We start from the raw sequence: 27830 nt of genomic DNA on the forward strand, positions 1-27830 counted from the left end.
GCGTTTTCCTGGCAATATTGATACTAGGAATGTTATTTACAATTAATATACTTTTGTAATATGCAATAGAAATATAGGGTCAACGGACGATTTAAAGAGCTATGGCGAAATAAAGAAAGACATGTTTTTTCACTATATTTGCAGAAAGACGCGCACGTGGAATTTCAACTTTGACGCCAGTGCATTCCCTTGTTATAGGTCGAAATCGATCGGAAATCAATGGATATTGTTACTCAAAGTATCAGGAATCCAAATCAGTCAAAAAAATTGCATTTCCATGTTGCTTACGGGCTCTGCGCGCGAAATTGCGCGGACGGACGCGCACGCGAGAAAATGTTTGAAACGCTTAAAATTGTCTGAAACTTCGAGATTTCCCATTGGGAAGTCGTTTTGAGCCTTTTAAAATTTGGACGCGCGCTTACGCGCCCGTAATGATGACCTGTGTAACTAGCGTTAAAAAGTAAGATAGAGCGTAAACTGAACTTCATGTCCACCGAAAATGATATAGAAATGACATCTAGTTATGAAGTTATGATCGATCATGTGACAAGGTCCGAAAATCACAAAATGGCGCCTAGATGACGTCATAGATATGTTACTGTCATGAAAACCTTATTGTGGCTAGATTTTGTCATGAGACATGTTGACTGAAAATGTCATGTTATTTCGTAATGTCATTCTTGAGATATTGACGACACAAAATTGTCCAGAAAGAAAGAAGAATAAAAAAACGAGATATGAAACTCGTCAGACTGACGAGTTAGGTGATACGCTTGGGGTTATCAGATGTCGGTCATCTGTGATCGACAAAGAAAAGAATGTGATATAGACACCTTGAAGTTATAATTGAGTTTGCATGCAAAACCGTTTCCCTAACCTCTCGGCCACGGGACATCCACGGAAATGGTAAGGCAAAAAAGAAATGTATAGATATTACAGGGAGAAAAGTCAATGCCCACTCAACCAACGTGGCCGCGTGAACATGTATTGCATTGCTAGACGGAAATGCGGCCTTGTAACTACTGATGTCGCTATGCCATTTCTGGCAACTTGGGAAAAATACGTGCCGTAAACATAAAACCTATAATCGGCTGGTTTTGATACCTTGCCTTTAATCACAATTTTCAGTGTGATGACGTCATCAAAGTACAAAACAATGATGTGGTCTTGAAAGACAATTGTTCAAAGTACAACACCTTCGTCGTCGTCATTACATATTATGATCAGTTTGACAAAGTCAGCCTGCAAAATTTTGCAGCAGTCGAAGCAATATGGTCTCCAACACAAAAAAGAGGGATATGGTGTGTGTGTGTGTCTGTGTGTGTGTGTATAGGTGCGTTTATATACGAATGTGATTTCTACATGGACGATATATGTAATACAAAATTGAAGAAAAAAAAGTAAAATAGCTAAGTAATTTGTTTCGTGATCTTGTGGGGTTCGAACCCGCACGTGTGCAACCTCACGTCTCTGAGACGTCGCCTTTAACCACTCGGCCATACGTCTCGACGAGAAAAAAAAAGAGGAACGTAAACTTATGTATGTGAAAGATGAATCAGGAATCGTTTTGTCCACATTCCATTCTCATTTTCAGTTTTAAACTGCAAAATTGTCAAACTAATAAGGAGATTTCAAAGAATAACATGCATGATTACTGCAGCTTATTGTCTCAGTTACCACACACTTAAGTTACAAAGGAAATGGAGCAAAATCATCTGAGATAAAGGTGCTTAAACGTTGTCAAGTTAATGCAAATAAAAAAAAAATCACCTCCCATAGAGATAACACGTAAACTTGTCTGATTTTGAGTCTTTACCTTTAATAACAATTTGAAGTATGATGGTAAGTCTTCTTGAACCAAGAGTGTGGAACGCAAGCTTCTACGTGAAAGATGAATCATGACGATCACCCGTGACCGACACATCTTCAAAGGGATCAGTTATTAGAAGTGGAAGCCCTCGTGCCAAGCATATTGTCTCAGCAATTCCAAAGCAATGATACCCTTACATTTATGCATACCATAATTTCCCTCTGAAATCAATGGTAGGTATATTCATGTACAATTGCTTGCCTTGTCCATAAACTTTGCTTTACAAACTTTCAGTGAAACGTGTCATAACATAATTCTGTAACTCCATTAGCAGGGATTGACTTCATAAAGAAAGATATATCAAATTGAACGCTTAGCGCGTGTAACTAAGGGGGATTTTAGCCTGATGCTCTGTTCTTCACTGCTCAGATACCAACAACACTCATTACCTACGGCTACGTATAGAGGAAACAGCCATGACGAAAATAAGTTATTCCTTTTCTTTGGCAGATAGACACACAACCCCTTTAAACCACACTATAATTGACATGGAGGGACATGAAAAAGTTCATTACTACTACTGAACAGTGATGCCTTCTACTCATGTGGCACAAGATACCTCTATAGCAACATAAAACCTGTCTACAACTCCGTTATTGCGTCAAACAATAACATCCTGGAATTTCAAAGAGATGAGCGAGACGCCATACACCTGGCCTAGAGTTAATTCATTCAGTTGCCATTCCTGCTCCAGTTGAGTTATGCAAATTATTTTCCGACCTGTCTTGTGACAATATAACAGGAACAAACGTAGAGAAAAGGAAAGGGAAAAGGAAAGGTGGCAAGCGGGGCACTGTACCAAGGGCAATTTAAACAATACGTATGATAAATGAAGCAAATCCAACCTAGAGCCTCCGACAAAAAAAAAGAGGAACTTGAGCGACTGTGTGTCGTGGGGTAGTATAATTGATAAGATAATACGATAAATGACATCGATCGGAATAAAGCTGAACTGCCAAAAGAAACACAGAGAAAGAGAGAGAAAAAAATGATAGCGTCCTGCGGGTCTCGAACATCTCGTCCTAAGGTAGTGCATAATGACCATGCAGCGCGCTAAGTGACTATAAAGCCACACGGCTGTACCGAAGATTGGATGTGAAATTTATCTTTAATCTTTTTTTATTTATATATATATATATATTTATCTTAAATATTTATACCATATACAACATGAAAAAGTTCATTACTACTACTAAACAGTGATGCTTTCCATTCATGTGGCACAAGATACCTCTATAACAACATATAACCTGTCTACAACTTCGTTATTGGGTCAAACAATAACAACCTGGAATTTCAAAGAGATGAGCGAGACGCCATACACCTGGACTAGAGTTAATCAATTCAGCTCCCATTCCTGCAAGTTATTTAAACATACATGTTCCTACCTATCCTGTTACAGTATAACAATAACCAATGAAGAGAAAAGGAAAGAGCAAACGAAAGGTGGCAAGCGGGACACTGTAACAAGGGGCAATTTACAACATTAAGTGTGACAAAATTAATGAAGCAAACCCAATCTCCAAACTCCAATACAAAACAAGGGAAATAGAGCAGCCGTGTTCACGGGTTACGTACACTTGATAAAGTAATACGATAAATGACATCGGAGTAAAGCTGAACTGCCGAAAAAAAAAGAGAAAAAAAAGAAAGAACGGATAAAAGTCCTGCGGGAGTCGAACCTCTCGCCTTCCGGTATGGCGTTATGAACAACCAGCGCGCTAACCGATTATGCCACATGGCTGTCCTGAAGATCGAGTGCGAAACTTAAATCTAAATACTATCGTGACAGTGTTGACTTGTGATGGCGCTATTCAACTTCCCACAAGTGGCAGCGTGGATTCGATCAATATACAGTTGCAAAGAAAAATTGGGAATCGTTCCGTACAGATTGCATTCTCATTTTCAGTTTTAAATTGCAAAATTGTCAACCTGATGAGGAGATTTGAAAACATAAAATGCATGATTACTAAAGCTTGTTGTCTCAGCTACAACATATTTATGTTTCAGAGGAAATGGAGTAAAATCAGATGAGGTAAAGGTGCTTAAACGTTGTCAAGTCAATGCATGGTTTAAAAAAAAAATCACCTCCCATAGACATAACACGTAAACTTGTCTGATTTTGAGTCTTTACCTTTAATCACAATTTCTAGTATGATGACGTCATCATATTTCAAAACCATCACATGGCCTTGAAAGGCAAATGTTCAAAGTGCAACATATCTGAATTTGGGGTAATATTGAGCTTAAACAACAGAGATACGAGCAAATGAATGTCAGAAACAGTACCTCAAAAAAATCAATTCCACTTTTTTTATTTAAAATGACGATATGATGACGTCATCGCGTATTCCTGGCAATACTGATACTTGGAATGTTACTTACAATTCATATACTTTTGTAATATGCAATAGAAATATAGGGTCAACGGACGATTTAAAGAGCTATGGCGAAATAAACAAAGACATGTTTTTTCACTATATTTGCAGAAAGACGCGCACGCGGAATTTCAACTTTGACGCCAGTGCATTCCTTTGTTATAGGTCAACATCGATCGGAAATCAATGGATATTATTACTCAAAGTATCAGGAATCCAAATCAGTCAAAAAAATTGCATTTTCATGTTGCTTACGGGCTCTGCGCGCGAAATTGCGCGGACGGACGCGCACGCGAGAAAATGTTTGAAACGCTTAAAATTGTCTGAAACTTCGAGATTTCCCATTGGGAAGTCGTTTTGAGCCTTTTAAAATTTTGACGCGCGCTTACGCGCGCGTAATGATGACCTGTGTAACTAGCGTTAAAAAGTAAGATAGAGCGTGACCTGAACTTCATGTCCACCGAAAATGATACAGAAATGACATCTAGTTATGAAGTTATGATCGATCATGTGACAAGGTCCGAAAATCACAAAATGGCGCCTAGATGACGTCATAGATATGTAACTGTCATGAAAACCTTATTGTGGCTAGATTTTGTCATGAGACATGTTGACTGAAAATGTCATGTTATTTCGTAATGTCATTCTTGAGATATTGACGACACAAAATTGTCCAGAAAGAAAGAAGAATAAAAAACGAGACATGAAAACTCGTCACATTGAGGACGAGTTAGGTGATACGCTTGTGGTCATCAGATGACGGTCATCTGTGATCGACAAAGAAAAGAATGTGATATAGGCACCTTGAACTTATATTGAGCGTGCATGCGAAACCGTTTCTGTAACCACTCGGCCACGGGTCATCCACGGAAATGGTAAGACAAAAAAAAACAAACAATGTATAGATATAACAGGGGGAAAGTCAATGCCCACTCAACTAACGTGGCCTGGTGAACATCTATTGCATTGCTAGACGGAGAAGCGGCCCTGTAACGACTGAGGTCACTATGCCATTTCTGGCAACTTGGGAAAAATACGTCCCGCAGACATAAAACCTATAATCGGCTGGTTTTGATACCTTGCCTTTAATCACAATTTTCAGTGTAATGACGTCATCAAATTACAAAACAATGACATCGTCTTGAAAGACAATTGTTCAAAGTACAACACCTCAGTCGTCGTCATTACATACTATGATCGGTTTGACAAAGTCAACCTGCAAAATGTTGCTGCAGTCGAAGCAATGTGGTCTCCAACACACAAAAAAGAGGGATATGGCGTGTGTGTGTGTCTGTGTGTGTGTATAGGTGCGTTTATATACGAACGTGATTTCTACATGGACGAATATGAAATACAAAATTGAAGAAAAAAAGTAAAATAAAAAAAAAAATGTTTCGTGATCTTGTGGGGTTCGAACCCGCAATCTCACGTCTCTGAGACGGCGCCTTTAACCACTCGGCCATACGTCTCGACGAGAAAATATGGGGAACGTAAACTTATGTATGTGAAAGATACATGGGGAATCGTTTTGTCCACATTCCATTTTCATTTTCAGTTTTAAACTGCAAAATTGTCAATCTGATGAGGAGATTTCAAAGAATAAAATGCATGATTACTGCAGCTTATTGTCTCAGCTACAACATATTAAAGTTTCAGAGGAAATGAAGCAAAATCAGCTGAGATAAAGGTGCTTAAACGTTGTTAAGTCAATTGATGCTTTTAAAAAAAATCACCTCCCATAGACAATACACGTAAACTTGTCCGATTTTGCGTCTTTACCTTTAATCACAATTTAAGGTATGATGACGTCATCAAATATCAAAAGCATGACATGGACTTAAAAGGCAAATGTTCAAAGTACAACATATCTGAATTTGGGATAATATTGAGCTTAAACAACAGAGATACGAGCAAATGAATGTCAGAAACAGTACCTTAAAAAATTAATTCCACTTTTTTGATTTCAGATGACGATATGATGACGTCATATTTTAATTATGGAAATAATGATACTTGAAACGTTATTTTCAATTCATATGCTTTTGTAATATGCAATAAAAACATAGGGTCACCTGACGTTTTAAAGAGCTATGGCGAAATAAACAAAGACATGTTTTTTCACTATATTTGCACATAGATGCGCACGCGAAATTTCAACTTTGACGCCAGTGCATTGCTTTGTTATTTGTCAAAATCTATCAGAAATCAATGGATATTGTTACTCAAAGTATCAGGAATCCAGATCAGTCAAAAAATGTGCATTTTCATGTTACTGACGCGCTGTGCGCGCGAAAATGCGCGGACGGACGCGCACGCGCAAAATTGTTTGAAACGCTTAAAATTGTCTGAAACTTCGAGATTTCCCATTGGAAAGTTGTTTTGAGCCTTTTAAATGTTTGACGCGCGCTTACGCGTCCTAGATGACGTCCTAGGTAATTAGCATCTGAGAAAGAAAGATAGAGCGTGACCTGAACTTTATGTCCACAAAAACTGATACAGAAAGGACCTTTAGTTATGAAGTTATGATCGATCATGTAACATGGTCCGAAAATCACAAAATGGCGCCTAGATGACGTCATAGATACGTTACTGTCATGAAAACCTTATTGTGGCTAGATATTGTCATGAGACATGTTGACTGAAAATGTCATGTTACTCCGTAATGTCATTCTTGAGATATTGACGACACAAAATAGGCCAGAAAGAAAGAAGAATAAGAAACGAGACATGAAACTCGTCACTTTAAAGACGAGTTAGGTGATACGCTTTGGGTCATCAGATATCGGTCACCAGTGATTGACAACGAAACAATTAAATATAGCGATTTTAAGTTATATTTCTGCAATAATATTTTAGCAAAGTCGATTTTTTTGGACCTTCATTATTCAGATCATATTGTTAGTAACAATGCAAACCACATGGAAAGTCCTGTACGTGTGTCTGCGTGTGCAAGTAGGCCCAAGTAGATTAACAGGTTTTCTTAGTACAGTGTATCTCTACGATGACGAACAAATATAAACACGAACAAATTGAAACACGTCAATACAGTGTTCTAAAGATCGTCTTGACTTTAATAGTGGTCTTTTAAAAATATGAACTCTAGCCCTTATTTCCATAACCAAAACTGCTATATCGAATCTTGTCATTAATATGATCAGTTTGGAGAGCTCTTAAAGCTACAAGCCTGTAAAATTTTCCAGCAATTAAGCAATGAATCATCCAATCCAAAACAAAGGAAAATACAGCGAGTGCGTGTCTTTACAGAATGGGATTTATACCCGGACGAAATATGGTGCTATATTGTACTAGTAACTACTTGCTGACTTATTTTAAGGGCTCTGCTGGTTGAGTATCCATGTTTAGCTAAATGAATTGTAATTTGGCGATAAACAAAAATTCCCACGAGCAACAGAAACACTCTAACCTCCGATATAAAATAAGGGAAATTGCGTGTTTGTGTTCGTGGGGATGTGTATACTTGAGGAAATAGTGAAACAAATGACATAGGAGTGAAGCTGAACTGCCTAAGAAAAAAAGGAAAAATAAAGAAAGCCCTTGCAGCTACAAGCCTGTGAAATTTTCCGGCAGAAAAAGCAATGAAACGTCCAAAAACAAAACAGAGGCAAATAGAGAGAGTGTGTGTTTGTTTACATGACAATATGATTTGTACCTGACGAAAGCGGCATTACCTCAACTAAAATAAAGAAAGAGACATAGCTTCTAACCACGTAACTAAATGGTAAGTCTTTTCGAACCAAGAGTGTGGAACGTAAGATGAATCATGACGATCACCCGTGACCGACACATCTTCAAAGGGAACAGTTAGAAGTGGAAGGAGTGTCAAGCATATTGTCTCAACAAAGCAATGAGACAATGACATTTAGGCATTCCATAATTTCGCTCTAAAATCAATGGTATTAATCATGTAGGCCTACCATTGCTTGCATAGTCCATAAACTTTGCTTTACAAACTTTCAGTGAAACGTGTCATAACATAACTATGTAACTCCATTAGCAGTGACTACTAGATAAACAAAGATATATCAAAATGAACGCTTAGCACATATAACTCAGGGGATTATAACCTGATACTCTGCTCTTCACTGCTCAGATGGCAACAACACTCATCACCTACGGCTGCGTATAGAGAAACAGCCATTACTTAAATAACAGTTTTGCCTTTTATTTGGCAGATCGACACACAACCCCTTTAAACACACTGTAATTGGCACGGAGGGACATGAAAGAACTCTTCATTAATACTAAACAGCATATGCATTCCACTCATGTGGCGCAAGATACCTCTAAAGCAACATAAAGCCTGTCTACAACTCCGTTATTGGGTCAAACAATACAGTACGAAATATCACAGAGATGAGCGAGACGGTATACACCTGGCTTAGAGTAAATCAATTCAGTTCTTTTTCCCACTCAAGTTGAAGTATTTATATAAATGCATAAATCCCCACCTTCAGTATAACAAAACAAACGTAGCGAAAAGGGAAGAGAAGACGAGAGCTGGCAAAAATATACTGCACAACTGCAATTTATAACCTTTTGTGTGACAAGTGAAGCAAAATGTATTAGATGTTATAGCAGTTGTTTTTTTAGCATAAACAGACAAATAGAGGACATGAGACACATTCGTGAAGTCCTATTCTTTATACAGTCCCACATAATTCAGATGAAATTGTTTCTGTCATGCAACCATGTGAACATTTCATGCGTGTGTCGGCGTGGGCAAGTAAGTCGATCAGACAGGATATGTAAATGAATATTTACCAATAGGTCTTTATACTGTTAAAAAACAGAAATCAAACATGGCGATAAGGTCTTTTAAGGGTCACCTTCACATTTACATGTGTATTTTCAAGTCGAAATTTCCAGTCGAAGCGCTTTAGTCTCCAACACAAAACAAAGGGATATTGTGTGTGTGTGCGTATAGGTGCGGTTACATGCGAACGTGATTTCTGCATAGGTGAAGGTGTAGTACTCCATTGAAGAAAAAAGTAAAAAAAAAAGTAAGTATTTTGTTTCGTGCTCTTGTGGGGTTCGAACCCGCAACCTCACGTCTCTGAAACGTCGCCTTTAACCACTCGGCCATACGTCTCGACGAGAAAACATGAGGAACGTAAAGTTATGTATGTCAAAGATGATTCAGTAATCGTCTGGTCGACATTCCATTCTCATTTTCAGTTTTAAACTGCAAAATTATCAACCTGATGAGATTTGCAAAAATAAAATGCGTGATTTCTGCAGCTTATTGTCTCAGCTACAACATACTATAGATTCAGAGGAAATAAAGCAAAATCAGCTAAGATAAAGGTGCTTAAACGTTGTCAAGGCAATGCATGGTTTAAAAAAAAATCACCTCCCATTGACATAACACGTAAACTTGTCCGATTTTGCGTCTTTACCTTTAATCGCAATTTGAAGTGTGATGGTAAGTCTTCTCGAACTAAGAGTGTGGAACGTAAGCTTCTACGTGAAAGATGAATCATGACGATCACCCGTGACCGACAAATCTTCAAAGGGATCAGCTATTAGAAGTGGAAGCCCTCGTGCCAAGCATATTGTCTCACCAATTCCAAAGCAGTGATACTCTTACATTTAGGTATAACATAATTTCCCTCTGAAATCAATGGTATTATTTATGTACAATTGCTTGCCTTGTCCATAAACTTTGCTTTACAAACTTTCAGTGAAACGTGTCATAACATAATTCTGTAACTCCATTAGCAGTGATTGACTACATAAATAAAGATATATGACATTGAACGCTTAGCGCGTATAACTAAGGGGGATTTTAGCCTGACGCTCTGTTCTTCACTGCTCAGATACCAACAACACTCACCACATACGGCTACGTATAGAGAAACAGCCATGGCGAAAATAAGGTTTTCCTTTTCTTTGGCAGATAGACGCACAACCCCTTTAAACACACTATAATTGACATGGAGGGACATGAAAAAGTTCATTACTACTACTGAGCAGTGATGCCTTGTACTCATGTGGTACAAGATACCTCTATAGCAACATAAAACCTGTCTACAATTCCGTTATTGGGTCAAACAATAACAACCTGGAATTTCAAAGAGATGAGCGAGACGCCGTTATACACCTGGCCTAGAGTTAATTCATTCAGTTGCCATTCCTGCTCCAGTTGAGTTATGTAAATTATTTTCCGACCTGTCTTGTGCAGTGTAACAGGAACAAACGTAGAGAAAAGGAAAGAGAAACGAAAGGTGGCAAGCGGGGCACTGTATACCAAGGGCAATTTACAACATTACGTATGATAAATAAAGCAAATACAACCTCCAGCCTCCGACAAAAAAAAAAATGGAACTTGAGTGACTGTGTCTCGTGGGGTAGTTATATACTTGATAAGATAATACGATAAATGACATCGGAATAAAGCAGAACTGCCAAAAGAAAAACAAAGAAAGAGAGAGAGAAAAAATAATAGCGTCCTGCGGGTCTCGAACATCTCGTCCTAAGGTAGTGCATAATGACAATGCAGCGGGCTAAGCGACTATAAAGCCACACGGCTGTCCCGAAGATTGGATGTGAAATTCATAACTTAATATCATTTACAACATGAAAAAGTTCATTACTACTACTAAACAGTGATGCCTTCCACTCATGTGGCATAAGATACCTCTATAGAAACATAAAACCTGTCTACAATTCCGTAATTGGGTCAAACAATAACAACCTGGAATTTCAAAGATATGAGCGAGGCGCCATACACCTGGACTAGAATTAATCAATTCAGCTCCCATTCCTGCCAGTTATCTAAACGTACATGTTCCTACCTATCCTGTTACAATATAACAATAACCAATGAAGAGAAAAGGAAAGAGCAAACGAAAGGTGGCAAGCGGGACACTGTAACAAGGGGCAATTTACAACATTAAGTGTGACAAAATTAATGAAGCAAACCCAATCTCCAAACTCCAATACAAAACAATTAAGGGAAATAGAGCAGCCGTGTTCACGGCTTACGTATACTTGATAAAATAATACGATAAATGACATCGAGTAAAGCTGAACAGCCGAAAAAAAAAAGAAAAAAAGGGAAAAGTCCTGCGGGAGTCGAACTTCTCGCCTTCCCGTATGGCGTTATGAACACCCAGCGCGCTAAGCGATTACGCCAAATGGCTGTCCTGAAGATCGTTTGCGAAACTTAAATTTTTAATTATACAATCGTGACTGTTGACGGAGATGGCGCTATTCAACTTCCCACAAGTGGCCGCGTGGATTCGACCAATATACAGTTGCAAACAACGATCGCCAATCGTTCCGTACAGATTGCATTCTCATTTTCAGTTTTTAACTACAAAATTGTCGACCTCATGAGGAGATTTTAAAATATAAAATGCATGATGACTGCAGCTTATTGTCTGAGCTACAACATACATAAGTTTCAGAGGAAATGGAGCAAAATCAGCTGAGATAAAGGTGCTTAAACGTTGTCAAGTCAATGCATGGTCTAAAAAAAAAATCACCTCCCATAGACAATACACGTAAATTTGTCCGATTTTGAGTCTTTACCTTTAATCACAATTTAAGGTATGATGATGTCATCAAATTTCAAAACCATGACATGGACTTGAAAGGCAAATGTTCAAAGTAAAACATATCTGAATTTGGGATACTATTGAGCTTAAACAAGAGAGATACGAGAAAATGAATGTCAGAAACAGTACCTCAAAAAAATTAATTCCACTTTTTTGATTTCAGATGATGATATGATGACGTCATAATGTATTTCGGGAAATATTGATGCTTGAAATGTTATTTCCAATTCATATGCTTTTGTAATATGCAATAAAAACATAGGGTCACCCTGCGTTTTAAAGAGCTATGGCGAAATAAACAAAGACATGTTTTTCGCTATATTTCCACATAGACGCGCACACGAAATTTCAACTTTGACGCCAGCGCATTCCTTTGTTATAAGTCAAAATTGATCGGAAATCATTGGATATTGTTACTTAATGTATCAGGAATCCAAATCTGTCAAAACAATTGCATTTTCATGTTGCTTACGCGCACTGCGCGCGAAAATGCGCGGACGGACGCCTACGCGCGGAACGCTTAAAATTGTCTGAAACTTCGAGATTTCCCATTGGAAAGTTGTTTTGAGCCTTTTAAAAGTTTGATGCGCGCGTACGCGCGCGTAATGATGTCCTAGGTAATTAGCATTAACATGTAAGATAGAGCGTGACCTAAACTTAATGTCCACAGAAAATGATACAGAAATGACCTTTAGTTATGAAGTTATGATCGATCATGTAACATGGTCCGAAAATCACAAAATGGCGCCTAGATGACGTCATAGATATGTTACTGTCATGAAAACCTTATTGTGGCTAGATTTTGTCATGAGACATGTTCCCTGAAAATGTCATGTTATTCCGTAATGTCATTCTTGAGATATTGATGACACAAAATTGTCCAGAAAGAAAGAAGAATAAAAAGAAATAAAGAGAGATTTTGACAATCACAATAGGTGATACGCTGATAGCGTATCACCTAAAAAGACAGATTTTGACAATCACAATAGGTGATACGCTAAAAGCGTATCACCTAAAAATAAAGAGAGATTTTGACAATCACAATAGGTGATACGCTGATAGCGTATCACCTAAAAATAAAGAGAGATTTTGACAATCACAATAGGTGATACGCTGATAGCGTATCACCTAATAAAGAGAGATTTTGACAATCACAATAGGTGATACGCTGATAGCGTATCACCTAATAAAGAGAGATTTTGACAATCACAATAGGTGATACGCTGATAGCGTATCACCTAAAAAGAACCAGGTCCACCGTTTCATTCAAAACGAATGGCAGGTTTAGGCACGTACATGGGGGTACAAAACAACAATATTAGAGTTTATATTATTGCAACCCATATCACACATAGAATATCAAATATTACCGGTGATCAATCAATTTAAAAAAAAAATCAATACATAATATTATTTCTGTGTTACAATAACAGCAGTGATGTATTCAAATTCATGAAATTCTTCCGTCGAGATGTTTTCATTGCAACTGATTGACAAATTGCCCTACATCGACGTAAATAAGCACTGAATTGATCAGTGTTTCAGTAGTAGCCATGATAAAAAATCATGGGCGTACATACTCGAGCAGGATTCGAACCTACGACCTCCTGATCACCGGACAGGCGTCATCTCCACTAGACCACCGAGCTTTCGCCCGACATCAAGTGTTGGTTCTAATCCTTATAGCATGCAGCGGGTACTGCTTTGTTATTCAAATTCATGAAATTCTTCCGTCGAGATGTTTTAATTGCAACTGATTGACAAATTGCCCTACATCGACGTAAATAGCCATGATTTTTTATCATGGCTACTACTAAAACACTGATCAATGCAGTGCTTATTTACGTCGATGTAGGGCAATTTGTCAATCAGTTGCAATGAAAACATCTCGACGGAAGAATTTCATGAATTTGAATAACAAAGCAGTACCCGCTGCATGCTATAAGGACTAGAACCAACACTTGCTGTCGGGCGAAAGCTCGGTGGTCTAGTGGAGATGACGCCTGTCCGGTGATCAGGAGGTCGTAGGTTCGAATGAATTTGAATAACAAAGCAGTACCCGCTGCATGCTATAAGGATTAGAACCAACACTTGCTGTCGGGCGAAAGCTCGGTGGTCTAGTGGAGATGACGCCTGTCCGGTGATCAGGAGGTCGTAGGTTCGAATCCTGCTCGAGTATGTACGCCCATGATCTTTTATCATGGCTACTACCAAAACACTGATCAATTCAGTGCTTATTTACGTCGATGTAAGGCAATTTGTCAATCAGCAGTGATGTAGTTATCATCCACAGTATCAATATAATAATCCGCATTAAAATATAGTATGATAAATTATACAAATACACATATAGGCCTATATATATATGCATATACATACATATACACACACATACATATATACATACATATATAGTTCATGTCCTTATTCAAATTTATTATATGGAATAAGTTTGAGCGATGGTTACTCCTAAAGATAGATATCAAAATCCAGTATTTACAAACCAACATAAGTTATTTGGACTTCATGGTTCCAACAACAGTGCACTAAACTGTATAATGATTGTTATAAGAAGAGAAATTTTCTCCACGAAATAAAAAAAAAAAAAACGTTCCGTCATTCGAACACATAATATCTTAAATAAAATGTTTTTTTGAGATGGAAAAATGCATAAGCCAAATGAATTGTAGAGAAAAGAGCTTTGTGAAAAAAATTGTCTCTTTTTATCAAGTGTTTTTGAACATTGAATCAAAGTTATTTAACACCAAAAGTGTTGTTGGTTTTGCTCCTGCCAATGAAAAAAAGGATAATATAAATAAAACATGTTGTAAAAATAGCTTTGTGAAAAAAATTGTCTCTTTTTATCAAGTGTTTTTGAACATTGAATCAAAGTTATTTAACACCAAAAGTGTTGTTGGTTTTTCTCCTGCCAATGAAAAAAAGGATAATATAAATAAAACATGTTGTAAAAATAGTTACAGAAACTTATTATGTATAAATGCAGTAGGTCACTTTCTGTGGATGATTGAATTATTATTTTACTCTCATTCTGTTTTGTATTGAAAAATTATCTCTAAATGTCATTTTCTGAATATGTGTATAAATAAACACCCTGTGGAAGGGATAAAAAGATGTTGAGACTTTCAAAATACAGCTATGGGGTAAAATAGGGAAAATGGCTGCAAAGTCTGCAGAGATGAACAGGAATATTGAAGGTCTTTATTCCATTATTAATGCACATCAAGTAACATCTCTGACAATTTCAAGACGTACGTAGGCCACTTTGAGTTACAAAAAAAAAAAAAAAAACCTCTGTCGAAGTTCATATAACACTTTCAACAATAATACGCTTCAGATTGTTGTGTTTCACAATTGTCTTAACAAGACTGGGTACAATGAGGGGATGGTACGTCACTCGACGTCATAATACAATCTAACCTCAAAGACCATTGACGCCGTACGCCCTCCACCCGGTCCACAGCCAACGTCATACCTCTTCATTCGGTTGAACATCTACACGGAGAGAGAACAAAAATATAGACTTTAGTCCCAAGGTAATAGAACGTGGATGATGGGTGTGATTTTTTTTTTTTTTTTTGAGACGCCACAATGGACCCACATAATACATGAATAGTTTATTCTCTGATCGCATTTTTGTGGTAGCTTATGACCCAAAAGGCTTCTTTTCAAACGAGGTTTATTGAAAGAAATAAAGGATAAAGTCACCTTTAATTTACATATTCTTTCCCTTTATCGGACATAGATGAGTTTGCCATTTTTGAAATCAGCTCTTTTAAACATTATGTTCCATTTCCATGAAAAAATATGTGGAATCAGTCAACGTTTTCAGAAAGGGTTCATAATGGATAAGCTCGTCCCCAGTCTTATCAAAAGATACCCGTGCCAGCTAGAAGTTCAGCAGCACAAGTTCTTAACCGATAGGAACTGATCTTCTTTGCAGAGTTGTAAGAGAATAGACTTGTCACTGTTCTTCTCCCGCTTTAATTTCTGTATTATGACATGCTCTGCTTTGAATCGAAGGTGCATTCTGTAAGTTTAATTATCCCTTCCTTATACACGAGATTTTCATATTTTGCTACGTTTTCTTTCTTTTTTTTTTGTGTGTGCATGTATGTCATGAAGGCAATTCGTGAAACTTAAACTTAACCCGTTGAGGACGAGTCCCGAGTATACTCGGGCAGGTGTCTATGAGAAATGCGTGTTGTAGCAAAACCAGTCCCCCTTCAACTGGTTAATAACTGAAAATGAAAATGAAATGTAAGAGAGTTACATACCTTTCGTCTGGTCAAGCGATCCTTATCTCTGAGGAGATAGACAGCCGTATCAACGGCCATGATTGCCACGGCCGACTCCCTCGGGGCTTCTGTACTTACGTTCACTGGAGCATGGGGTAAGTACTCATTAAGCAGTGGAGGCGGTCTCCTGCTACTGATGGTCACCTAACATGTTCAAAAGAGATATTGAGTGAGGGACAATATGGAAAAGTACCTTTGTCACGTCCTGTCCTTAATACTTCATGCGTCATGAACTAGTCAATATGCGAACATAAAGGATAATCAGTGTGCTATTTGTATCTCATATGTCCACGTTTCATACTGCCCCTGCATCAAACTTGTTTGGGTGGTGTGCTGTTTTTTTTTTTCTTCTTCCTCTAGTTTGCATTTGGGGTGACAAGAATACCCTTCACAGAATTGGGCACTCAACTCAGGACTGTAACAGCCAATTACCGTCAGGTATGAGCTTTGACGGGCAATTTTGAAACCAGTTGGAAACCGCTGTCAACTACCTAATCTGTGTACACTGGTGTAAGCGGTACAAGTTGAAGCCACTTCTTAACTGACACATTTTGACTGACGCTAAATGATCCAGTAGCTGCCCAGTTACACAGAAAATCATAACCAATGTATCCATTTGGTAACCATCGATGATGATATTTACGAGATCAACTTATTTATCTGCGAGATCGATCTGAAGTAAGAACTATACACGCAGCTTAACGTAAGAACTACGTAGCCTTGCGTTTGGGCATTGAAAGGGGTAAATCCGTGCAATATGCACCAACACCTTCACCATACCATCTATTCAAATACGAAACATTGTTTGTTTTGTTTTGATGTTTTTTTTTTTCATTTCCATCTTACGCTAAGCTGGTCTTCCATGGGGTCCAGTTGGATGTGATGTGGGATCACTTCACTGGGTTAAACACCCTGCTTTTTGCGATGAATGAATGGAGCGGGATCTTTTTACGTGTTTGAGTTTTGGCTCTCTCACACACGGGACCTCCATTTTATGTCCTATCCGAGGGACAGAGTATTAAAATTTGCATTTTTGCTAGAGGGGACGGTATGATTACACACAACATTGCTCAGTCCAGACTCGGGTTCGAACCCGGGTCCTTGGGCAGACGCGCTCCAGACTGAGCCAACTCACTTCGCCGCCACATTGTTCCTCCACTTCCACCAGCAAAGAGTCAGCTGTGACGTAGGTTTCACCCGTTGCCGTTTCAGTGAAATAGTACACAATGATCCGTGTTCTAGGCACCATAGCCTGTGAGATGGGAATCTGTAGAACGGGGGTGACGCCCACGTTTTGAAGCGTACCTGAGTGCACTATTTTTCCTGCTGTCACGCACTACGTGAAAACAAACATACAACAACAACAAAACTTGGTGATCGATGACAATATTTTATGCCACGTGGTACTAACTGCCAGAGAGCGTTTGACATCTGAACTCAAAAGATTCCGAATTGGAATACATCGTCATCTTTATGCAATTCGACGAGATGTTTTATCTACAGCTCCCTCTTATACCAATGGTCACAAAGGGGGACTTGTCAATCTTGATCGTTTTTATTTTTTGCCTTTTCTGTTTTTGTTCAATTAATTTATATCATAATTGTAGATTCATACTACTATTTGTCTATTTATCATTACTACATACTATCTATTTGTCTAATTGTGACCGTGCACCTCAAAACGAACATAAAGTCGCACACACTGGTTTTGCGTGAGGATTGAAAATAAGTGAAATGGGTCAACCTAGCCGAACTTGACTTTTTCATATTTTCTAAAAGAGTGGATCTTCTTTTACATTATGCTAAAATTTGGTATCATAAAACGGGCAGGAAAGTGTGTTTTTTTAGCACTTTATCTCGAACATTTTTGGTAGAATAGTGTGATTAGGTGTGTCTTTAGAATCCCTTTTTAATTTCTGAAAAACCTTGTCCACACTCTTCACTTTCAACTCTAATAACTATTGAAAGGATAGTGCTACTGCTTTGAAAGTTGGCATTAATCATGGACAGAATGTGTTAATGAGGCATGCTTAATTTCAGTTTAAGCTGATAATCCCTTCATTGTTGTTACTCTGGTGGTTTACTTCCTGTTTTTTGTCCCATTCATGGCACAGCCAGCACGGTTTGGTAAAGATTAAGCGCTTGAATAGACACTGTACTTCAGAGCCTCTTTTCTCAGTTCACACATTTCCTGAGTTTGTGCTTTCTTTCCAATATTTAGATAGGTTAAGAGAGTCCATTTGATTTGAGTTATACATCATTTTAAAGCTTAAAGTCTGCTCTTTCAGAATATGGTCTAAACTAAAAATTCATGTCTGGCGACTTTTTGTTTGTTTTGAGGTGCAGGGTCACAATTATCATTTTAGATTCATAGAGTTATAGTATATTCTTTCTGCCCGTAATCTTGTCGTAGAGAATAGACGTCCATCATGTCGCCTGAAACTTTGGAAAAAAATGTTTGAATTAACCTTTTATCTTGCGTATTCAGTTATAAATTGAGAGGTTAATTGCTACGTGGTCTCACTGCCTTTTAAAGGGAAAATCCAGGTCGAATATAAGTTAGTCTGTTCAACGGTAAAAATTTGACTGAAATCGAATGAAAGATAAGGAAATTATGACATTTTGAACTTCTGCTAATTTCTGCACAAAAGTTCTTGTACAGTGGATATGACTATGCAAAGGAGTGAGCTAACCATTGATCATCATGATCATGTACAACAAAAAAAAAATGACGAAAATTCCATGTTTCTGTCATTAAAGTCTGAAACGTGATGTTATTCCAGGTTGAATAACTTCAGAATAGTGATCAGATATATGTACAAGGAATTGAGCCTCGGGATTTAGTTGTATTTGAATGAAAAACCGGAAATTTCAAAATTTTATGTACAAACTATCTGGCAAGTTTTGAGGAGAGGACATGCTCACATTGCCATATGCATATTCATATCGACCGTTCAAGAACTGTTTTCCTGAAAATTAGCGAAACTTCAAAATGTCATAACTTCTTTATCTTTCATCCGATTTCGATCAAAATTTTACCGTTGAACTCATAATATTTTACTCGTTCTTATCAGACTAGCTATATTTGGACTTGATTTCCCCTTTAAAAAACATCGGAAACCACATCAGCATTTCGAATGTTTCGCAAGTCCCCTACACTGTGCAGCATTTTCATTAAACCGTATATGCACTCACTTTTACTGATTAACACAAGGAAAAGTAGAAATTACGCGGTGCGTAAAATATGTCCCCGCCGGAAGTAGCATTTAGTATCAAAATGTACTATATAGGTCAAAAGATCAAGGTCAAAGGTCAAAGAGGTCAAAGGTCAACATTCTGTGTAGAAGTTTTGAAGCCCTCACCTAGTGCCATCACATAAAGCAAACGGAATCGAAATCCGGTTAGAAATGGCGAAGGAGTAGCATTTTGTAGCCAATGTACAATATAGGTAAAAAATCAAGGTCAAAGGTCAAAGAAGTCAAAGGTCAAAATTCTGTGTAGAAGTTTTGAAGCCCTCACCTAGTGCCATCACATAAAGCAAACGGAATCGAAATTGGGTTAGAAATGGCGAAGGAGTAGCATTTTGCAGCAAAATGTACAATACAGGTCAAAAAATCAAGGTCAAAGGTCAAAGAAGTCAAAGGTCAAAATTCTGTGTAGAAGTTTTGAAGCCCTCACCTAGTGCCATCACATAAAGCAAACGGAATCGAAATCGGGTTAGAAATGGCGAAGGAGTAGCATTTTGTAGCAAAATGTACAATATAGTTCAAAAAATCAAGGTCAAAGGTCAAAATTCTGTGTAGAAGTTTTGAAGCCCTCACCTAGTGCCATCACATAAAGCAAACGGAATCGAAATCGGGTTAGAAATGGCGAAGGAGTAGCATTTTGTAGCAAAATGTACAATACAGGTCAAAAATCAAGGTCAAAGGTCAAAGAAGTCAAAGGTCAAAATTCTGTGTAAAAGTTTTGAAGCCCTCACCTAGTGCCATCACATAAAGCAAACGGAATCGAAATCCGATTAGAAATGGCGAAGGAGTAGCATTTTGTAGCAAAATGTACAATACAGGTCAAAAATCAAGGTCAAAGGTCAAAGAAGTCAAAGGTCAAAATTCTGTGTAGAAATTTTGAAGCCCTCACCTAGTGCCATCACATAAAGCAAACAGAATCGAAATCGGGTTAGAAATGGCGAAGGAGTAGCATTTTGTAGCAAAATGTACAATATAGGTCAAAAAATCAAGGTCAAAGGTCAAAGAAGTCAAAGGTCAAAATTCTGTGTAGAAGTTTTGAAGCCCTCACCTAGTGCCATCACATAAAGCAAACGGAATCGAAATCGGGTTAGAAATGGCGAAGGAGTAGCATTTTGTAGCAAAATGTACAATATAGGTCAAAAAATCAAGGTCAAAGGTCAAAGAAGTCAAAGGTCAAAATTCTGTGTAGAAGTTTTGAAGCCCTCACCTAGTGCCATCACATAAAGCAAACGGAATCGAAATTGGGTTAGAAATGGCGAAGGAGTAGCATTTTGTAGCAAAATGTACAATATAGGTCAAAAAATCAAGGTCAAAGGTCAAAGAAGTCAAAGGTCAAAATTCTGTGTAGAAGTTTTGAAGCCCTCACCTAGTGCCATCACATAAATCAAACGGAATCGAAATCGGGTTAGAAATGGCGAAGGAGTAGCATTTTGTAGCAAAATGTACAATATAGGTCAAAGGTCAAGGTCAAAGGTCACGACTGAAATTCTGTGTAGAAGTTTCAAAGCTCCCATGTAGTGCTATCATATAAAGCAAACAGGATCAAAATTGGCTCATAAATGACAGAGAAGTAGCAAATTGAAGATTTTGATCACACACGGACGCACACACGGACACACGGACGGACACACGGACGGACGCACGGACGGACGGACGGACACACGGACACACACACGTACGGAGCCCGTTTCATAGTCCCCTGCTCGAACTCGTTCGGCGGGGACAATAATATTTGAATTTTAGGAGTAGGTCACCCTCGAAAATTCAAAGATATATATATATATATATATATATATATATATATATATACATTATATATACGTCCTCTTCTGCAACATATTTTGTTAATTGTGGCAGAATGTTTTCCTACTGCCGTTATGAAACACCGTACAAGTATCCCGATTCTGATCGGGATTATTCAGGCCAACACAGTTTGTATCTCCTAATTGTGTGTGCAATTTAAAGTGAAGTACTTACCATGTAATGCAACTGGGCATTTTCTGACCCTGATCTGTAGACGTTCACCGTTTTTAATTCACCAACCTGAGTCACGAAAGATATAATTCAATAGCACTTGGACAGCTTCGAACTTCCAATACCATTACTTCCAATATTTCAGATACCATTGCTTCCAATTTTTTCCAATACTTCCAATTGAATATCAATTCAATTGGAAGTTGAATTTAGAGTTGAATTAAATTGAATAATGTAATATCTTTCTTTATTCATTCATTTTTACCCCATGTTTGCAAAACTCAGAAATCTGCATACTTTTTAATGTAATTCGTTTTTTTCCATTTCTTTAGTTAAATATCAAAATAAAGAAGCAGTTACTTTTTCAAGATATTATTTCCAAGAACAAAATGAACAACTTGCTATATTTGTAAGTTGTAAACACAATGGATAACTCTCCCCACAAAACATGGACGGAAGGGACTTGTGACAGGCTTTACATTTCTCTCTCACCACTGAAGCAATCATTTCCAGTAACACAATTATTTTGATAATTAGTATCTCAATCGAGACATGTATATGTATAATATACATATAAGTGTATACATTGTACTTTTTCCATGAACTTATATTGAAATGTGCTATTGGAAATAAAATCTCATTTGACGAATTGAATTCAATTGAATTGATACTAATTGAATACCCAGTTCCGATCGTTGCCGATAGGTATTTTTTTTTTTTTTTTGCCATCTATGGTAACATGATTATTGTATGAAAAATGCAGCCAACAAGACTTCCCTTTCGGAAGAGGTGTAGGAGATCTCTTTAATACTGCATTACTTAAGATAATGTAACACCCATCAAGGTACCTTACATTACATGTTACGACTTTTAGAGTCAAACTCTGCTTCCATCCTGTCTTCACATTATAATACACACATACACAGACCAACACACATTATGTATTAAAGATATATCTTACGCTTCATCCAAAAGTTGTTACCGCAGCGCTAATCCTAAATAGTTATGAGGAGGCCAAGAGACGCACCATTACAAAATCTTGTTAACGGTCATGTTTACCTTGGGGAGCAATGATAGGGCCTATATAAAGCAAATTCTATTGAACGCATACGTGTAGGTCTGTTGTATCACAAAACATCATACATTTTTGCAACAAAGCCTAAAATACAAGGAGACATTATTTATCTCAGTAAATCATAACTGTAGACGCTTCAGTCTGGAAACATTTTTTATTATAACTTTCGTTTGCATTTTGTGTATTTGACAATACTTAATATCGATTATACGGATTCCATTTTTTTACAGTGGCTGTTAAAATATTTATCTATTTATTTTAACTAACTCTTCTTAAAGCACTAATGCTGGGTTCTTGTTTCATCTGCAAATGGTAAATCATGACTTTAAAGGTTTATTAATCATTTTGCAGATGAAACAAAACCTTGCTTTACGGCTTCAGAATAGTTGTAAAATGTGAGTTGGGAATAGAAACCACAAATGTCAAAATAATTACTACATTGTGTATTCAATGTTAAGTAGACTTAGATATACAAAATGAGAAGAAAAATTCTAGAATTTTTTTATCTAGAATAAACTGTATACAGTTACAGGGGTGGGTCCAGGAATTCCGCAAAGGGTATGCGCCTTAACAAAATTAAAGAGGTTGCACGTGCCTTCCTTTTTTTTAAAAAAACGGGGGCGCGCCGGGTGAGTCCCGCCACCCCACTGCCATTGTGGTTTATAGAGAAAAATAGTGATATTTCCTTATATTTGGGGCTTTATTGCAAAATGTATGGTTGGATGTTTCTGATACAACGGACCTACACATAACAATGCATCAAAATGTGATAGCTCATTTTTTTTTTTTTATCAATGCTCCCAATGGTAAACAGTACCAAGGTGAAAATATAAACTTGTATAGATCATAAACTATCATCTCCATATTGTAGTCAACTTTCGGGCAACCACATGCAGTATACACCATTTCCTGTATGATCACCTCTACAGAGGAGTTAGATGCATACATGCAATTACAATGAATTGTAATTATAAAATGGGTTCAAGAATGTAGCCAATAGGAAGCGCTGAAATGAGTCACGTGTGCTTCCTTTATTCTAGTCCCATTGCACTGCGTGTTAAATCCTATTGCCGGTCGTCTGTGCGCGCGGCGGCTCCTTTGAATTGCATGCATACGCGCTGTCAATCCTGTAAACAACTTCTAGTTCGGGCTGCACCTGCCGGCCGGCCGGCCTTTCTTCCCTTGTGCATAACATGTGTGGCGTACGTATACACTATACATAGACTTTGTACAGTACAGTAGACCAAGCGTTGTGGGACCGGACGCGTACATGGAGTCACTTTGAAGGGCAAATCCAACGATTTAGCAGGTTAATTCTCACTCTGTTTTCAGACTATGTTGTCTAGTAGGCCTATATGAGGAGTCTATATCAAGTCTTAAGGTAAAGGGTGCATATTCTATGTAAAATAAGTAAGTTTTCATGCGGGAACTTAAGTGTCCGGAAACCCAACCCCCCATATCATACTTCCGAGTGCGACGTGCGTAAATGTTTGGGACGAACATCTTCGGACGTCTTGACCCACAAAGGTACGTGAAAAACGCTGAAAAATGCTGTTAGTTTTCGAATTTTCGACCCATTTATAAAACAAATGATGCACAGGATTATCCTGTGCATCATTTGTTTAACATTGCTCTTCATAAGGTTTCATTAGCATTACATTTTTGATATAGTAGTACACACTTGCAAAGGTTCCAAGTCGCTTATGATGATGGTAACCACTTCGTTTCCAACGCTTGGTTCGTAGGGAATCAGTTCGAATCGCAGCAAAGCCTGGCTCCCAATGAACTCCGCTGTGGTTGTTTGACACTGTCGGATTGGAGACATAACGAATGAATAATTCAACACCGATTTTTTTTTATTCAAATTTCCCAACAAGAAACAGATGTAAATCACATTTATTAGCACGCAATATCGTCTACTACTGAAAACATTTAAATAAACAAGTCAATAACTGCTGCCATTTCTTGAAAGGATAAAAATAAAACAAACAACCATAACTGTGGACAGCTGATATCAAAACAACTTTACAACGAGATATTGCTGCACATGATTATGTTTGAAAGCTCGTTGTGGTTTTAAACATATAAAAAAAGATGAAAGAACACCCTTCTTGCGTCGGGTTCTTGATTGGATGGCTGTGCGATGGACTTACCAGAACTGATATTGACACTGCATTTGGAGGAGTGTCTTCGACCACCGCCACCCGACCTTTTTCGTCAGTCTCCTGCTCCCAGTCGTATAAAACTTGTGTCGCATGGTCGCTTAATGTTGCCTCCAACACAATTTGGACGGGCACTTCCGATGCAATAGTTCCATTCGCGTATTGTACATCAATCTGTTTCAATTGAATTCAATCAAACTTTATTTCCAACAAACAAACGAAGTTAACAAAAGGTGGTACAAAGTGCAATGTTTAACAGTTTGTAAAAAAGAATGCAAGTTTCAAATTTATAATACAGACATTTATGACACAATACGTCCCCCCCCCCCCCTCAAAAAAATAATATCGGATTTTCGAATTTATTACTTTCAAACTGATTAAACAATCTATATGATTCCTAATCCTGGCTGTGAAACTTAGCATGTACATCTTGCAGAAGAACCCATTCAATTTGATTCAGTGGTCATGGAAAAAATGGATCTTCGAAATGCATTTCATGGGTCCATTTCTCCCGAATTCAGCACTTACGCATGAACATATTTCAAAAACAATTACAATGGCACGGCAACCAAAAAAAAAAATGATTTTTAAATTTTGTGAGGGACATAACATCAATGTGTGAGTATGCAAATAAATAAATATGTAAATAATGTTATCAGGTTCATCTTCATTGAGAAAAGGAAAACTAAAAAAGAACATCTCAATCCCGTCTAACGTTAAAAAATCGATAGCTTTCTTTATTCATTCACGTTTTCATGTTTGGAAAACTCAGAAATCTTCATCCTTTTTAATGTAATTCATTTATCATTTCTTTAGTTCAAAATCAAAAGAAACAATCAGTTACTTCTGGAATTCTGAGACCCGCCCCTGGTTAAACGTGACTAATGCGGTGACAAAAATCGTGAAATACCTTGGAAAGATTATTGAAGTTATGATTAAGATCTGAACAAGTTTAAATAGGTACAAGTATTTCGCTTGCAAAATTTATCGTCAGAAATGCAAATCAAGCATGAGAATGTGCTCTGGTATGGTGGTTAAAGAGTATTCTGAGCGTCAACTTTTGCAATAAACGGGCTTCATCCAGGATTGTCTGACAATATAAAATTTGTTGCCTAAGGCAATATATAACTTGATTAAAGTGTTATTTATGTACATAATGTAAAAAAAAAGTACTTTCCCCTATTCATTACACCTTTATCACGCTAATGGATCATACAGAATTATACAACAGTTTCACGAATGCTTATTATCAACGCAAATTCATTAAAGAATACAATATAAGTTACTTTTACAGAAAAAAGAATTACATAATGCAATATTGCCTGGTAGCCTATATATTGTTAAAAAAAATGTTTTTTGGGGTAAAAAGCATATGGGCCTACATACATGTGTCAAATGTGTTTTTTTTTTTCAACTTTCAAACACAACGTGTTTACGTAAATATATCGTGTGACTTTTTTCTTTTATTCGTCATTCATGCTCTCTTCAAAATATTGGGTTAAGGATGAAAATAGAAACGGTTCGAATCATCCGCGAATGTAATGACAGTTTGGTTTGAAAACCTATGAAAATCTATGACGTAAATCAACCTATGATGTTATATGAATAGCAGTTGGCAGAGCAAATTTTGTCACGAACAACACATTCCATTAATATTTTCATTCGGGAGTCAAAACCGTTTGGTCTGCAAAAAAAAAAAAATAATAATCATATAACGATATATATGCAGGGTGGCCCAGAAAGAACGGAACACCTAAGATCTTTAATTTCATTAATAATTATTGTTGTAAATATGTCATTATTTTGCACACTATTGGAAAGACCATTTGTTGCGACACGGATTGTCGCCCCTACACGGATTGTCGCCTCCTGCTCGGGGCGACAATCCGTGACGGGCGCTGGCGGCACGGATTGTCGCCCCCTACACGGATTGTCGCCTGGCGACAATCCGTGACGCTTGTGCAGTTCCCAGTTTTTGACCTCGAAGGCGACAATCCGTGTTGGCAAAAAAATTGTTGCGACACGGATTGTCGCCCCGTCACGGATTGTCGCCCCGGGCTCGGGGTGGTTCCTCCGTTGTTAAGCTTTGGTGGGATGGGTATGACTGGTAAGTTATGCGTGTGTGTGTGTGTGTGTGTGTGCGTGTATTGTGAGCTGCATGATATGTGATGTGTATGATTTGTTGTGTGTGTGTGTGTGTTTGTGTGTGTGTGTTTGGAGTATAATAATACAATATGTAGAAACTGTGCATGTGTGGTGGTTCCATAGTGGTAGTGGTTTGTTTGTCTGTGTGTATACGTGTGCCTGTATGCTTACGTGTGTATGTGGAATATAATGGCGCTACAGTTTGTAACTGTGGCAATACAAACGCCTTCAGAGTGTATGAGCACGTGTTTAAAGAATTCACACCAGCGTTGATCTAAAAATAGTATTGGTGTGTCAACCCAAATATCAGTGGTGAGGCGGGCTAGGCGAGAGAGAGACCGAGAGAAAATACATACGAGGAAGGTACTCTCCCCAAATGTTATTTGTCTTTGTTCATTTTTCCCTGCAGTCATTTTCTTCCATCAGTCTTATAAACTAGAACGTCCATACCACTATTCTTTGTCCCAGAATAGGTTTGGCATGCTTTATGCATGAGCGAATAATTTCCACACGCCGTAAAAAATTTGTCAATCTTTACTTGATTTTAGCACAAACGAACTGCCATTGCACACCGCTAATACATACGTTAGACAAACAAACACCAACAAACACTCAAACAAACCTCATAATGCAAATAAACCAACTCAACACTTTTTTCCTTGATATTTATTGATTTCATTCAAATCATTCATAAATCGACAAAAAAAAGTTACAAATGGCAATTCGAAACAAAAGCAAATCCATTTGTCAATTTATACCACAAATAATCTCACTTCAACATAGATAACTCGATTATAGACCAACCCTAGTAATAATTTCTTCACGAGAAAGTTTTCACATGTATAGGGCCCTACCAAACCTATATTCCTTGAATATATTGGTTTGGATCATGTAACATCTTCTTACTTACAAGGGCATATACATAAAAAAAAAAAACACACAAATATGTTACACAAATCTAGAATGAAATCAGTCATAAAAAACCCGACCACCCCCTCCCCTCCCAAGCCGAAACAAATCTAGGGCCTACATCTATCCTAAATATTAAATCCTACCAACATCCGTCATAAAATTTATAACTA

General features: G+C 37.6%; 1 protein-coding gene across 1 annotated transcript in view; it reads right to left on the minus strand.

Annotated features, from left to right (window-relative positions):
* Positions 1-27830, minus strand: part of LOC140241167 (complement C3-like) — a 175354-nt gene that overhangs the window by 137179 nt on the left and 10345 nt on the right. The window contains exons 9-14 of the mRNA XM_072320928.1: positions 24595-24777; positions 24123-24248; positions 21370-21435; positions 17280-17480; positions 16124-16288; positions 15267-15341 (exon numbers count right to left, since the gene is read on the minus strand). Coding sequence (XP_072177029.1) covers positions 15267-15341; positions 16124-16288; positions 17280-17480; positions 21370-21435; positions 24123-24248; positions 24595-24777 — 816 coding nt within the window. The remainder of the gene's footprint in view (positions 1-15266; positions 15342-16123; positions 16289-17279; positions 17481-21369; positions 21436-24122; positions 24249-24594; positions 24778-27830) is intronic.

This window comes from Diadema setosum, chromosome 17 (genome assembly GCF_964275005.1).
Source record: "Diadema setosum chromosome 17, eeDiaSeto1, whole genome shotgun sequence".
In the NCBI taxonomy this organism is placed as follows: Eukaryota; Metazoa; Echinodermata; class Echinoidea; order Diadematoida; family Diadematidae; genus Diadema; species Diadema setosum.